The following is a 15,100-nucleotide window of genomic DNA, read 5'->3' as shown; positions in this document are numbered from 1 at the left end:
GGTTTAGCATAGTTCAGCTGGTAAGATTTTTTTTAACATAAGAGCTGATAAGATTTTTTCTACGGTACTGCCATAAACACCATGTGAGAGGTAACCAGCCTGAGCCGGCTCGGGGAGGCGAGGACGTGAAAGAACTATTCCTGATGCATACATTTTTGTTTGCTTTTAATTTCTCGCGATAACGACCCCTGCAATTTGAAGGGTCGGTGTCGCTTTTATGACAAGGGTTGAATCACCGTAAAGCTGGGTGTGCCGCCGGAGATCTAGAAAAGAAGATGGTGGTGTTGCCGGGCATCAGCTTCTGTTTCATGTCCCTGCCGATGACCAGGCTCTATATCTATATCTGTGGTGTTCAGGTGCCCACCGGGGATGATGACGTGTGGCCTCTGAAAAATCGACAGCTGTGAAGAGGATACCGTTGCTAGCTCATCCCAGTGGCCTCGTACACACATTTCGGAGCTGCACAAATCAGCTCGTGTAAATGTGGCATCCGCTTTAGGGGATCTTTCAGTCAGATCGGAGCAGATCATGCTGATTGACTAGCAGTGTGGTATGCAAGGCCACAAATGGCTTATTCTGCTGAAAAAGTTAGCGGACCTTTCAACCGGCTAAAGCAAGAATATGCCTATTTCAGTATTTCTAGAGCAAAGATCAAGACCCATGGGAAATTTCTTTTCGAAGGGCAGGCCCCTAACAATATAACCAGAGGTTTCTTTCTTTGTTATAAATTAGTTTAAAAGCTCTGGTATTCACTCAAGAGAAGACGAGTGCGAGTTCAAGTCTTACTTAGTGAGAAGGACTGAATGAGCTCTTGTATTCACTCGAGAGAACATGAACCCGAGCTATCTCGGGGGAAATCCATGGCGAAACAAACAGGTTGATATCTCGTGGATCCAACCCGGCTGCCCAAACACCTTCATCAGTGCCAGAGGCTTCAACTTGGAGGCTAGGATTCTGGTACCTGAAACGAATCGGTAAAAATCTTGGAATGGACAGGACACTAACGTACATATCAGACCAGTTAGCAAGGATTCTCTCAAAAAATTTCACGAACAGCAAACTAATCCACAAAAATAAATGCAGCATCACACAGGAAGCCTGAAAGGTACATGCACGTTCAGACAAAAAGGCGTCGAAATGCGATGCCTAAAACGATTTTCTGGAAAAGGCGAGGGGGCTAAGGTATTCAGCCACCAGAATGGCAGTGGTTTGCATCAGCCATTTCCGCCATATGCGCGGCAACGTCGCTCTCCCCTTTTCTTCCTTCAATAGTATCGTTGAGATATGACTTGTTTCCATGCATGCCGCCGAACGAAATTATTATTTGCTATTGTATCTCATATGCAGACAAGCACCGTTGTATTTATTTATTTATTTATTTTTCAACGGGAAGATGGGGTCTTCGTTCATCGTTAAGGACAACTTTCATCCAAAAATACAAGACAACTGAACAGACAGTTATAAGAGAGGAAATTAGCCAAATATGACAGCCATCTCAAATAAAAAAAAAGTTAAGAACGCTTATGAGCTATCCCCAACCTTGATGCGCACAGACCTCACGTAATCAAACGACTTGGATCACATTCGGGAACCATCTCGCTGTACTCTGACAATAAATATGAGGCCACATTGGGCCTTGCAATCTTTTTTTAGCAAGAGACCAAATGCGCGCGCGTCAGACAGAGGTTTAGAATGGCCAGGCCATGAGACGAACTGAGCCCAAAATATATGGCCCACCGCCCACCCACGGCCCGAAACAGAAGTGTTGTGAATTTAAAGCTGGTAATGGTTTAAAAACTGAACCAAAACTGCCCGGGGCTCCTATCCGGCACACGGAAGCCAGACAAGGAGATGGCTTAGGCCCATCAGGCCCATCCCAGGTCGTCTTCCTCCTCCAGTTAGCTTCCGCCCCCGCCCCCTCGTCCTCCCCCCGGCGCCGCCCGCCCACTGACCACCACCACCCTTTCTTCCCACCCTTCCTAATCCGGCTCTCCTCGTCGCCCCGCCTCCGGCCACCGCCCACCCGGTGTCCCACCCTGCCCGGCCGGCGACGCTCCCACGCCGCTTTGCCCTCCGCCACCAGCCAACCCACCACCACCGTCGGGCCTCCGCGTCGCCCCACCTCCTCCTCTTCTATGGCTGCCGGCCATTGGAGCCCCCACCCCAACAACCCGAACCCTAACCCTAGCCCCACCGCCGCCTCCACCACCACCCCGACCGGCGGCGACCTCGCCGCCGGCCGCTCCCCCCACTCCCCACCCCTCCCCGGCTCTCACTCCGGCACGCGCGCGAGTCGGAGTCGGTGGCACGGGTGTGACTGGCGGTCGGCGGAGGAAGAAGAAGAGATCGTGCGGCCCTCGTTGGCCGCACGAATCTCAAACACTGGAAGCCAAGTTGCTTCCGAGCTTCCGGAAGTCGGATAGGATTGGCGAAACTGCCCGCTCCATAATATTTATTGCATCTTCCTACGAACCAATCCACTCCGCTAGCTGAATGAACCGAATTAAACAAAGGCCCTGTTTAGTTGCCCGATTTTGGACAACCAAAATCACCGTGCCAGCACTGTAGCATACTGTAGCGTTTCGTTTGTATTTATGAATTATTGTCCAAATATTGACTAATTAGGCTCAAAAGATTCGTCTCGCAAAGTACAACCAAACTGTGCAATTAGTTTTTGATTTCGTCTAAATTCAGTATTCATGCATGTATCGTAAGTTTGATGTGATGGAGAATCTTCTTTTTACATAGTACTAAAGTTGGATTTTTGGGTAACTAAACAAGGCCAAAAATGCATATGCTTTAGCTCCAGTCCCAACCAAATGCATGGGCTATGTCTGGGTGCTAGCCATCGGAGGGAATCAGCCAAATGCACAGCAGCACGGGACAATCCTGACGGCGCATCACTCTTCGAGGTCGTCCACGGCGAGCACGGCGGCGGCCCTCGCGTGCGTGGGCACACCAGCCACCGGTGCATCTGCCGCCACCTATCTGCAGGTACTTATAGTGGGTGTACTCGTGTGACCTCGGGCAGCAGGCCATGCCGCCACGGAGCTGGTCAGCAGCTGCGGCGCCGGGGTGAGCGTGTGTCTGAGTGAGATGTACGCGAAGGAGGAGGGGGAGCTGCTGTTGGAGGCGCACGCGCTGCTGCTACCGCGACCCAGCATCGCATGAGACAGTGCGCGGCGCAGAGCAGCCGCCGCCGTGGCGCGGAGGCGCACGACTTGTTTGTGGCTACGCAGGCCGTGGCGGAGTCGCGGCGGCTGACGGAGCTGCAGGATGATCAGGCAATGGCGTTCCACCAGCTGGGAGCAAGGATGCGTGCAGCGACCCTCTCGATGCGACGACGTGAGCTGCTGCAGAACCATTGAAGCCCAATCCAAACCGATTCAAACCACTTTCACCTGCAAACTGAACTGAACCAAAATATTTTCTGGTGCCATCCTAGTCCCACCGAACCAAAGCCCAACCGGATGAAGTCCAAACCGGTTAAACCAGTTGTAAACCAAACCATTAGCAGCTTTAGTTGTGATCCACAGGTTATGCACAAATTACGGTGGCCAACTCTTACTTCCCAGTACTACTGGTAGTACCTGTTGTCTGACCTCTGAGCCTCTTCCTGACCACCAACTGACCTTTTTTAGTCCGTGCTCGGTGCTCTTCATGCTCATTTTCCATAGGCGCCCCTGTGCTCTAATATACTAGTCAGGCTTTAGCGAAATCATGAGAGTAACCGATCAGTATAACATTGTCTTGTGCTACCAATGATGCGGGAGATGGGAGCGAGGCGAGCAAGTAACGTCACTTGCAAGCGATGTCCTCCAAGCGGTGTGGCGGTAGCTCCCGGGCGGCTCTGGCTGGCGGCGGGCACGGGCAGAGCGGGAGCCTGCTACGCCACGAAAGCATCATTGCCCAGATGACATGACATGATAACACTAGCTGCCCCAGCCGGTACCAACATTGCCTTGCGAGATTTGCATGCATGGAACATGATTCTCCCAAGACGAAAACCAATCATCCAACCACATTCGAGTGTTCATGAACAAGAATCCGAGTCACAGGCCCTCCTGGAAAGACGCGCACACAATGTGGCATCAAACCAAGCATTTCCTTTTTTTTTTCTTTTTCCCCCTTCTGGAGGATGGTTCATGTGTTTCTTGGAAGCCCGGCCCCTGGCTAGAATGCATTGCACACGGTTGGAAGTCTTGAACGAAGGAATTTTCTCCAGTCAAAGATGGTGCCTGCCAGCGGCAACGTCTTCCAAGTACTCTGCTCCCTACTTCCAGGAAGCTGCCATTTTTTCCACGGTTTCTCCTGGTTCCGTTCCATTTGATCCTGTTCCTTTCCGCTGCACCCATCACTCCGCCACAGAGAAGCCGACACTTAACAACTGGACATCAGCACGCGCTTGATTATTGAACAATAATAACCTAATACTCCTAGCAGTACGATACAGGTAGGACGGTATGTCGCATATCGTAGTTTTATAGAGTTGTAAGATGTGACATGTCTATTTATATATAAGTATGTACAAGATGAGATCACTCGCCCTCTTCCCCAGGCAAAGCTGCAGCTCCAAGTCTGCAACTAGCTGATGCAAGACAGTGGTGACCAGCGACCACGAACCGACGAGTGAGACCTCCGTGACCGACCAACCGCGAGCCAGCCAACGACCGACACTAGCTAGCTAGCAAGCATCCAGGGATGGCGGCGCATCACCTCCTCCTCCTCCTGCTCGCCGTGCTGCTCCCGGCGGCGGCCACGGCGGACCCCGACGCCGTGCAGGACTACTGCGTGCCGGACGCCGGCGGGCGCGGGCGGCCCCTGGAGCTGTCGCTGCTCCGGACCTACCCGTGCCGGAGCCCCGTCAACCTGACGGCGTCCGACTTCGCCTTCGCCGGCGTGCGCGCCGCGGGCAACTTCTCCGCGGACACGGGCTTCGCGGGTGTCTCCGTCACGCCCGCGCAGTTCCCGGCGCTGCACACCCTGGGCGTGTCCTTTGCCCGCGCCGACCTCTCCGCGGCGGGCGGCGTCAACCCGCCGCACTATCACCCGCGCGCCACCGAGACGGCGCTCGTCCTGGCGGGGCGCGTCTACGCCGGCTTCGTCGACTCCGGCGGCCGCATCTTCGCCAAGGTGCTCGAGAAGGGGGAGGTGATGGTGTTCCCCATGGGGATGGTGCACTTCCAGATGAACGTCGGCGACGAGCCCGCCACGGTGTACGGCACCTTCAACAGCGAGAACCCCGGCATCGTGCGCATCCCGGCCACCGTGTTCGGGTCCGGGATCAAGGGCGGCGTCCTCGAGAGGGCGTTCGGGCTCTCCCCGGCGGAGCTCCGCCGGCTCGAGAAGAGGTTCGGCCCGCCCAAGACCAAGCTGTCCGAGATGGAGGATTAGTTACTTAATCAGCCGTTGTGGCGGTGCATGATTAATTACTAGTTTACGGGTAGACTTTGTGATTCGGAGTATATTTCTTTTGAATTGTTAATGATGTTGTTGTAGTATGAATTATTTGGCGGTGGTTGTCGTGGATCGACATTGTGATAGACTTGGGAATGATTAGAGCCTTTATTTGGAGGTATATATTGGTACAGATGGGCGGTTAGGTGTCACATTCGATCGACTGTCAAGTGTCCAACATGTTTATCCTATACAAATTGGTAAAGAAGATCGACTTTAGTTTGTTGTGGATCATGATTTCTCTGCGCATGCCAAGTGAGTTCAAGCAGTATACGTGCAAATCATTGAGGTGGCTCATGGTAAAGTTATTGCACGTACACCTTCGTTAAAGATTACACAAGTTGAATAAAAAAACAATTCATTGTAACCAAGGAATAGCTTAGCAACAGATTTGTCTATTGCCCCTGAAGCTCGTTATTCACCGGCATCCATATTCCACGAATCCACAACAGTGCCGGCAATCGCCACAGGACCGAGCTGAGTGTGTTGGAGCTCTGCAGGGTGCCTTGCGTATAAGATGATTTCAGGCATTACCAGGCACACTATGGAAGCTGGGAGCCAAGAAGCAACATTCTGTGACATGCGTTTTTGGTGAGAACAATATAAATTATGCAGCAACTTTATGCCTAACATCTGGCACATGGTCTAAGGTATAATGGCCAAGCCTTCCCGTCCGATAGAGATTGATTAGTTTGAAAGCTATAAGTTTGCCCATATCCTCACTTGATTCAGTGGAAACTTTGAAAACCTTCTGCAAGGATACAAATTGGCAGTCTATCAATCTTCTGAATTCATCTTCCTTTCCAAGATCGCCCTTAAAAGATGATAGGGTCTCAAAAAGCGCTTGGCGCACAGCCTTCACGATGAAATCCTGCCAAATTGCAATAAAGCAGTGCATGCATTTGCAATAACCCAGGCGGCGCGACACGGCCTCCGCCGCGGCCGCCGCCATCGGAGAAGACGAGGCGGGACTGAGACGAGAGGTGGGACCCCAAGTTCCCAACCCAGCAAGGAAAGGAACCGTCGAATGGCTGGGCTGGACCGGCCCACGTGCTAGAGAGAGCCTTCAGGCCCATCCGATTTGTTGGACATCGGCGAAATGGAATCGTCCTTCATCCCCTCTGCTGTGTCCCTCACCCTCACTCTCTGCTTGAAACGAAATGACGAGCACTGAATACGTCTAGCCTTTATTTTCCAAATCAAATATGTCTACCTTCTTTGTTGGACAAGGGAGAAACTTGATGAGAGCAAAGAAAGATTCAGTGACGACAACGGACTTAACTTAATTATTATTATTATCATTTCTCTCTCTATAAATTGGAATAGGAGCAACAATCACAATGACATGTCGCTAGCATGCATTCTCACTGCACTACACCAGGATCTCTAGTTACATCGAAAAATCAAAACACCATCACAATCAATCACTCGTCGTCCCCGAGCAGCAGCGACTTGAGGATGACGTCGGGCATCCCGTCGGCGATGGGGAAGAGGTGTCCGGCCGTGGGCAGCTCGTGGTAGCGCACCCACGGCAGCCTCTGGCTGATGTAGCGCGACAGCCCCACGGGCACGATGAGGTCCTCGGCGCCGTGCCACAGGTGCACCTTGCCCTCGCCGCCCGGGAACGGGTCCTCCAGCTCCAGCGGGCTCCAGCTCCACTTGCCGAACCCCACCATCATGTCGCGGTGCAGGCTCTCGTGCTCCCCCTGCTGCCGCGACTGGTACTGCACGCGTTCAAGTGGCGAGAACGAATCGGAAAACAAGATGATGAGCAAGCAACATTCATGGTAGCAGATGTCCGAGAAGTGCAGGGGGTGAGAATTGATAAGCTTACGGCGTAGCTCCTGTAGGCGAACTTGGGGATGACGGCCATGTCCTCCTGGGACATGATGGCGGGGTTGAAGGAGATGACGCTGGACGCCGGGAAGAGCTTCTGGGTGTTCCACCAGTAGGTGAGCCAGGGCGCGTGGTGCGCCACGCCCACGGCCCACTTGTCCTGCGCCACCTGCACGTTCCAGGCCTCCCGGGACACGTTCGCGGGGAACCCGGACCACCAGTAGTTGCCCACAGGGCCAAGGATGGCAACTCCAGCGAGCCTGCAAATGCAATGCAGCAGGTTGCAAGATTCAGCCCATCATCAACAATGATCGATCGCACATCTTTACATTTGCAGTGCAAAGTTACGGTCTGAATACCAAATTGAAAGCGAGCAGGTACCTGTGCGGGATGTACTTGAGGCAGCTCCACATGATCTCGCCGCCCATGGAGAAGCCGGTGAGGTAGAACTTGGGGCCGAGCTCCATGGCGTCGGCGAGCTGCTCGATGTCCAAGGCGATGCTCTTCACAGTCCTCCCCGGGTGCGGGTCGCTCTCGCCGTACCCAGGACGATCAAAAGAGAGCAGGTAGATCCCCAGCTCCTGCGCCAGCTCCTGTTACATTTTTCTTTTCAGTTCAGTACACAGCGCAACGCAACTACTGGTGTTTAGTTCCACGATTAGCTCCTGTCACATCGAATATTTAGATACTAGGACTAAATATACTAATTATAAAATCAATTGCACAGATGGAGCCTAATTCGCGAGACGAATCTATTAACCCTAATTAGTTCATGATTAAGCACATATTTACTGTAGTATCATATTGTCAATCATGAACTAATTAGGCTTAATAAATTCGTCTCGCGAATATGTGCAATTAGTTTTTATAATTAGTCTATGTTTAATGCTCCTAATTAATATCTAAATATTCGATGTGACAGGGACTAAACTTTAGTCCGTGGAACCAAACACCCCTAAATAGAGGACTGTTCATCTTCATCGTCAGTACTTCAGTCTCAGAGATATATAGCCGTACCGGCGAGACCCGGAGCACGTCGTATCTGCAGGAATCGAAGCCGTGCACGAAGATGATCTTGTGCTTGGCCTGGTCCTTGGGGACGCCGGACTCGTGGTAGGCCAGGTGCCTGCCGTCCTGGAGCCTGATCCTCGGCGACGTCACCGGAGGGCCGCCAGGCGTCCCGGGTATCTTGGGAGGCGGAGCCTGCAGCTGCCGGTACAGCAGCGCCAGCAAGAACATCAACGCGATGCGCGGGAGCCGCTTGGCGATGCCGCCTGTGAGACCAGAAATCGCATTTCGTCATTACAATTTCACCTTGGAATAAAATCCTTGAAAATCAACAGCCCTTTCTTTGGGAGAAATAAATAGAATGGAAAAGACATTATAATCTTTGGCAAAAGTCAGTCCTGGCGTGCGCTTTGCATAGACCGCTGTTACGCGCTGTCGACGTTTATGCTGCTGTTTCCTTGTGCGCACATCATGCGTAGTATGTTCCTCGGAAATTGCTACTCCTATATGCTTCTAGTATCAGAGGTAGGCAGAACAGAGGTAGCTAAATCCAAGAACAACAGGATAAGCTTCATTAGCCATCAATCCATCATCAGTTCTTTTCCGTAAGAAACGAAGTTGCTCAGATCGTCGATACCCTAAACGCAACCACGACAAAAGGTACCAATAATTTAAGCCGGCGGCTTTGGACGGTCGCATCCATGCAAATAAATGGGCTTTTTATATCGGCGGTCAACTGCCATCGTCGTGACGATGCAACGTGGCCACGATAGCAATTGCGTTGAAGATAACAATAACATGGGGAGTTATTCCTTCAAAAAAATAACATGGAGAGTTGTACTAGTCGCAAGCTGCAGCAATTGAAGAACAAGCTGTCGTAGGCATAAAAATTCTTCGCTGGAGCAAGCAGCTGGTGTGGAACGCTTCTAACCTCCAGCTTCGAATTGGTTTAAAGGTTGTATAGTCCTAAAGAAACTTTTAAACGTTGGAATTGTATACTCCTCTGCGTTTTCAACTCGTTGACGCACACTTTGGACGTAGCGCACGTATGCAAACAGGAAAAAAGCTGTTTGTGTTTTGGATCAAACGTGTCCAGTTAATACGCCCTTGATAAACATACACGACCCAAATAATGAATGAAACCATGTAAACAAGGGTTGCGCCGACGGCTCTACAGTTAGTATACTATTGTTAGTCTTGTCATCGCGATCTTCACCTGGCCGCCGAAAAGGACAGAAACAGTGCGGCCGAAAGCAACAGGATGACGCAGATTGCAAGAAACAGGGAGGAGCGCTCGGAATTGAAGTGTCCTTTTCGAGATGTCCAAGGCTCGAATCAGAATTCAGGAGCCCTGAACGAAGGCGCGTCAGCTGTGCAAAAGTCCAACTGCCTGAACGAATTGCTGAGCTTGGAGTAAGGACATCCCCGATGAGTCCAGTCCATCGTATGGATGGAAGACAAATGAATAGCACTCTAATCTTTATATACTGTGTATAAGTAGTAACAGGATAAGGTTGATATATTGCAATTATGTTCGAGCCATGAGTTTCCTATACGAAGCGAATCTGAGCGTAACAATAACAAACTGTTCAGCCGATGACCGATCGATGTGACCTACGAGAGTTTAAAGCGCCGGCTTGAGCAGGTGTAGCCATGAATATGGTATATGGGCCAGCCTCCTCAATATATCATCGGTGGTCAGTAGTTATTTTGACCCGGGCTAAATAGGTTTTAGTTTTGGTTTAAATTTTATAGTCCGTAGAGACATCTTTAGTCTCAGTTGGTAAAGATGATCTTGTAGTCCCGGTTGATGTTACAGACCTGAACTAAACCCTCCGAGGGCTTACCTTTACCCGATTGGTGTTACCAACCGGGACTAAAGAGTCCCCACGAGTTACTACAAAATATTTGCATCTCGATTTTTCCAACTGGAACTGATGCTCGTTTTTCTACCAGTAACATGCGCCCATCCTAACTCTACAGTGTGAACTAAAATGACATGTAAACTTGCACATGAGCTAGCTACCTTTTATAGATACTCAAAATTTCAAACAAATTAAGATCAGAAACTGCTGTCAAGATATCAATTATTTGCTCAAGTAATAGCAACTGGTGCGAAAAAAAGGCTTGTAACTTCTGTGGATTCGAATACGCTACTCTCTGTTACTATAATTAAGTACTATGGTCCTAAAGAAAATGTTGGATGGTCCCCGCTCTATACGGCCTCTCCTTTCAACCTGTTGACGATTTTGACAGGACGACATGGCGCACGCACGCAACTCCAAAAAAAAAATCGTGTGCGTGCTTTGGAGCAAGAAGAGAAGAAAAGTGTCGATCGAGTACATGATGCTACCTTCTCCGACGTGTGAAATCGTGTGTTTTATTTAGTCATTTTTCACCATCTTCACCGCCTGGAAAGGACTGAGACCGTGCGACGGGAGAAGCAACGTGCTGAAAACGGCGGCAGCGTGTCGATCGCTTTCGAATTAGCCATGCTCTCGAATCGGCATGGAACTGTTGTTCCCGCGAGTCCACAGGTTTCATTGTTTTCTTTACGAAAAATCACACAAGTTCATCCCGGCGCTGTTCGCGGACAGTTGTGCCCATTTATTTGCGTGCGTCGGAGTGCGGACATGGCACATGGCCAGCTTGGCTAGGCTAGGCAGACAGCGAACATCGGGGCTAACGCCCGAGTGGACAAGAAGAAAGCCAAAGAGAGGATGATGTGTGCATCGGGTTCGATCGGCGCCCCGCGTTACGTGGGGACAAGGGGGTGGAGCCTGGTCGCCGGAGACACCCGTGACTACGTGATCGATCGGATGCAAACTTGTCGGCCCCGATGAGCTCTCTTCTCGTGCGGTTATGAGCCAGCCATAGAAGGCGAAACCCTGTCTGTATCATCACGATGATATCGAACGTCTCCCGATCGAGCACGCGAGCGGTCCGCGTATGGTTACTTTATTTGCAACCAATCCTCGAGGATCGCCAAACGGAAAACAACTCGAGACGACTACCAGAGGGAAGGATGAATGGATGATGGAGAGAGGGAGACGTACCGGAGTCGGAGGCCTTGTTGGGCGCCGGCGCCTTGCCGCCGTTCGCCGACGGCTTCTTGCCCGAATCAGCAGCCATGGCCGTCGTCGGACGAGACGGTGTCGCGGGAAGCAGCTAGGACCGGCCGGCCGCGAGAATGCCCTGAGCGCCGGGATACTCGCTTGGTGTGTTGTGGTGGTGATGGAATGAGAGGACTCGGCGCGCGCCGTTATATATAGCTAAGCCACCCCGATCCGCCGGCTGCGGCCGGCTGCGGTGCAGGGGCACGCCACGCTGCCGAGTGCCGACTCGCCTCCGCCCCGCCCCCTCCTTTTTTGTCGCGTCTGTTTTAACCGCGGGACGAAAGGAACTAGCGGGCGGGCGGCCACGGGCCACCCGCGCACGACGTGCGCACCCCTCCGCTCGCCTCTGGGTCGCGTCGCCACAGGAGGAGGGGCGGCACGGCGCGGTCGGGAACGGGACCGCACGCGACCAGCCGGACCCGGTCGTCTCGTGACCCTGTCAGCCGAGAGGGCCAGGCAGCAGATAGACGCAGACGCAGGAGCATGGAAGGCCGGTCGCCCGGCCGGGTCCAAGTAAGAAAGGGGCCCCGAAACGCACGCGCCCGGCGGCTTTGGCAGCCAGCAGCCGCGCGCGCTCCGGCTTTCCGGGGTTGGAGACGCGCCCGCGACCGGGGGCAACCGACGACGGTGGAAGGAAACAAGGCGCGCGTCACGGTCACGGCGCGATCGGCGTGGCGACCGGGAGTTTGGTTGGTTGCTCGCGTGTGAGGTACGGGGTTGCCCGCGCCCGGCGGATGGCTAAACGAGCCAAGGCAGCAGCTAGCGACCGCCGCGGCCTTCGATCCCCGGTGAGCTCCCCGGTGAGCTAACGGCCTGTTTAGATTTTAGGTTGTCACGTTAAATGTTCGGATGCTAATTAGGAGATTAAACATGAGCTAATTATAAAACTAATTGCAGAAGCTCTGAGCTAATTCGCGAGACGAATCTATTAAGCCTAATTAATCCATCATTAGCAAATGGTTACTATAGCACCACATTATCAAATCATGGATTAATTAGGTTTAATAGATTCGTTTTGCGAATTAGCCTGCATCTGTGCAATTAGTTTTGTAATTAGCCTATATTTAATACTCCTAATTAGTATCCAACATTCGATATGACAAGGGTTAAAGTTAAGCCCTAGAAAACAAACACCCCCTAAGTGCGAGAGCAACTTCAACAAACTCTCTAAACAACCCCTTATTCCAAGTTTAGAGGGTAAGCCCGGTGAGCTACGTGGGAGGGCAACTCCAGCAGGTCCTCTAAATAGCCCCCTATAGCCCCCTATTCCAAGTTTAGGGGATCCAGCAGACTCTCTACTTGTCTCTTTATTTTTTATTTTGGGAGGCTCCTCCATTCCTAAGGGGTCTCTAGGAAGCCCTCCTCCTGAAGTTGGATGCGTTTTTGGCTAAAAAATAGAGAGAACCTCCATTTAACCTTTAAAAACTCTGATTTAAGAACTATTGCTGAAATTGCTCGGACTCACCCGGTTGCCCAGCGAAGGATACATGAGCGGACAGACAAGCGTGCACCAGTAAAATTTGGCACGAGCACGATTTCACCCTCAGGGATTGATCACAGTTTCTCCATTTTTTCTCCGTAAAAAAAAAGCTGGGTTTTTTTCTCTCTATGGTGTAGTTTCCAGAAGATGGGCTTTTGTTTCCCTGGAACTTAAAAAGCTGGGTTTGGTGGCCGGTGAAGCTTCAAACTTTGCAATTGCGTCATTACATGTCCGTCTGGTTACTAGAAGGAACAAAAGTCTTTACGTCCGTCTGGTTACTAGAAGGAACAAAAGTCTTTACGGGAAACTTTTCAAAATGTTTTTGGGTAACTTTTTGGATGTTTACAAGTAACTTTTACCGTCGCAAGGAAGAGACAAGAGAGACACATACAGCTGCTACCTACGAGTAGCTTCCTGCTCTAATTGTTGAAAGCAACTATCCTGATTCTGACGATGATGTCCTAGGAAAAAAAAGTTGGACGAGTATGGGTGGGCCAAAATCTTCGTCAAAAGGGGGTCGCTTGATGAGCGCTATTCTACGGCGCACAGTGCACTAGTTCCTGTCACAAAACCTTTTTTGAAACTACGTCCTCGCTATCTATTGGGGACCAACTAAATTGATTTTGCTTATGAATATTGATTGTGATGCTTTTTCCTGATTGAAAACTACGATAGGTTCATGGTCAACATCAACTATATTGATAACTGATAGATCTAAGTATCTTTCTGAGATTAAGGTTGGCTATATTCATTTACTCACAATTTTAAAGTACACAATTTCCTGGACCAAATAAGCACAGAGCTCACCCGACCGAGCCAGCACATGAGCCATCTCATTAGCGCTACATCTGAACAAAAGACACAGAAGAAAAATTACATGCCAGTAATTTGATATCAGGTGCTATGGAGCCCGATTGTGGGGACCTCTCTCTGGGAGTCCCGCTGATCACCTGATCACCTGTATTAGTTTCTGAATTAGTAGGCTAATACAGTTATTAACATAGTTAAGTATTTCAAGCAATAAAGACGTATAGTTAAATAATAAAATGTTTTCACCTTGGCGTAACGAAGAGAAGCGTTGGTTCCCATCCACTAACAAGATGGTCTAAACCCCTGAAAATCTATACATGCATGATGTAAGCACGACTGAGTATACTTATGGTTGATACTCAGTTAATTATATGCATTTCAGGATGTGGACAAGGAAGGAGGTTTAATTTACGGGTATAATCCTAAACCTAAAGCATCTATCATATGCAAGGTGAATTTAGAAAGGTGAGTTTTGTAAAGACTCTCTAAGAAGGGAACTATTATTAATAGAATGAAAGTTGTGGTCCTGGAGGGGGAAACTACCTCCCCTACCAGTCCCCAAGTTTTATTCTAGATTTTAGCCCATCAACCTTCCTCCAGTATTTCCAAATACTAATCCCACCCAAAGAATTTTAGAGTAATCATGGGGGCTTTGACTTAGTGGGCTCATGACCATGAGCCTTGGCTATCCGAATAGATTCTACTCTGTGCAAAGGTGTACACTTTCCCCATACGTTCGGCCAGCCCATACCTAGTACTCATGCGGTACTAGCCTACGAGATCCATACCCACCCGTGTCCATCTCTGGACAACATTCCCTAGGTCCATCCACGAATAAACTGGGGTCTAAATAGGGGCCACTAACATTCGCCTTGCGGATACTATCCTGGGAAATGCATGCATAAAATATCAATCAGGGCCCTTGGACCTCTCAACAGTCGACCCGTGCTGATCGGACCTGGGACTCTGCGAAGGTCCTGCTCTAGTATATCCGTTGCCCACCTTAGCCCCTTAGGATGGATGACTAGGTTTAGCTAGCGGGGTTTGGACCAAGGCCTCACATAAACAAGCACTCCCAAAGGCTGTACCTTTTTAGCATGTATGGTTGTATGTATCACAAGAAAGACTATCCCAATGAACCGGTCCTTATATGACCGGAGTAAGCCTTGGGACGGAGTATCCTCCACTAAGGCCATCCCCTTACTCCCAAGTCCAAAACATACCCTGGGGGTTGCCATTACTAGTACTTCATCTTCTAACTCATGCTTCCCCAAAGAGAAAACCTTCCTAAGCATTTTGTTTAATATAAAATGATATTTTGTTAGATCCTCTCCATAGAGGATCCAATGGGTGTTTTATTTCCCATTATGGGATATGACTCAACTGGCCTAGC

General features: G+C 50.4%; 2 protein-coding genes across 2 annotated transcripts; one reads left to right on the top strand and one right to left on the bottom strand.

The window, feature by feature from the left end:
- Nucleotides 1-4,503: 4,503 nt before the first annotated feature.
- On the top strand, nucleotides 4,504-5,691 carry LOC101779377 (germin-like protein 2-4). Its single transcript, XM_004952584.4, has one exon. The coding sequence runs from the start codon at nucleotides 4,702-4,704 to the stop codon at nucleotides 5,392-5,394; it is 693 nt and encodes a 230-aa protein (XP_004952641.1). The 5' UTR covers nucleotides 4,504-4,701; the 3' UTR covers nucleotides 5,395-5,691.
- A 1,024-nt stretch (nucleotides 5,692-6,715) lies between these two features.
- On the bottom strand, nucleotides 6,716-11,642 carry LOC101778974. The gene is made up of 5 exons (XM_004952583.3): nucleotides 11,358-11,642; nucleotides 8,311-8,567; nucleotides 7,675-7,886; nucleotides 7,292-7,553; nucleotides 6,716-7,181 (listed from the first exon to the last, which is right to left on the bottom strand). Exons 1-5 carry the CDS (start codon nucleotides 11,431-11,433, stop codon nucleotides 6,882-6,884), a joined length of 1,107 nt encoding a protein of 368 aa, XP_004952640.1. The 5' UTR covers nucleotides 11,434-11,642; the 3' UTR covers nucleotides 6,716-6,881.
- Nucleotides 11,643-15,100: the final 3,458 nt, after the last annotated feature.

Source organism: Setaria italica, chromosome I, assembly GCF_000263155.2.
Source record: "Setaria italica strain Yugu1 chromosome I, Setaria_italica_v2.0, whole genome shotgun sequence".
NCBI lineage: Eukaryota > Viridiplantae > Streptophyta > Magnoliopsida > Poales > Poaceae > Setaria > Setaria italica.
The sequence above is the reverse complement of the archived record's forward strand: the minus strand, read 5'-3'. Positions and strand labels throughout refer to the sequence as shown.

Excerpts from the sequence above, each read along its gene's own strand:
- LOC101779377 (XM_004952584.4), top strand. The coding sequence starts at position 4,702 with ATGGCGGCGCATCACCTCCTCCTCCTCCTGCTCGCCGTGCTGCTCCCG.
- LOC101778974 (XM_004952583.3), bottom strand. The coding sequence starts at position 11,433 with ATGGCTGCTGATTCGGGCAAGAAGCCGTCGGCGAACGGCGGCAAGGCG. Across the intron at positions 7,554-7,674 it reads CTCAAGTACATCCCGCACAG|GCTCGCTGGAGTTGCCATCC; the intron begins GTACCTGCTCGC and ends TTGCATTTGCAG. Across the intron at positions 7,182-7,291 it reads TCGCCTACAGGAGCTACGCC|TACCAGTCGCGGCAGCAGGG; the intron begins GTAAGCTTATCA and ends GAACGCGTGCAG.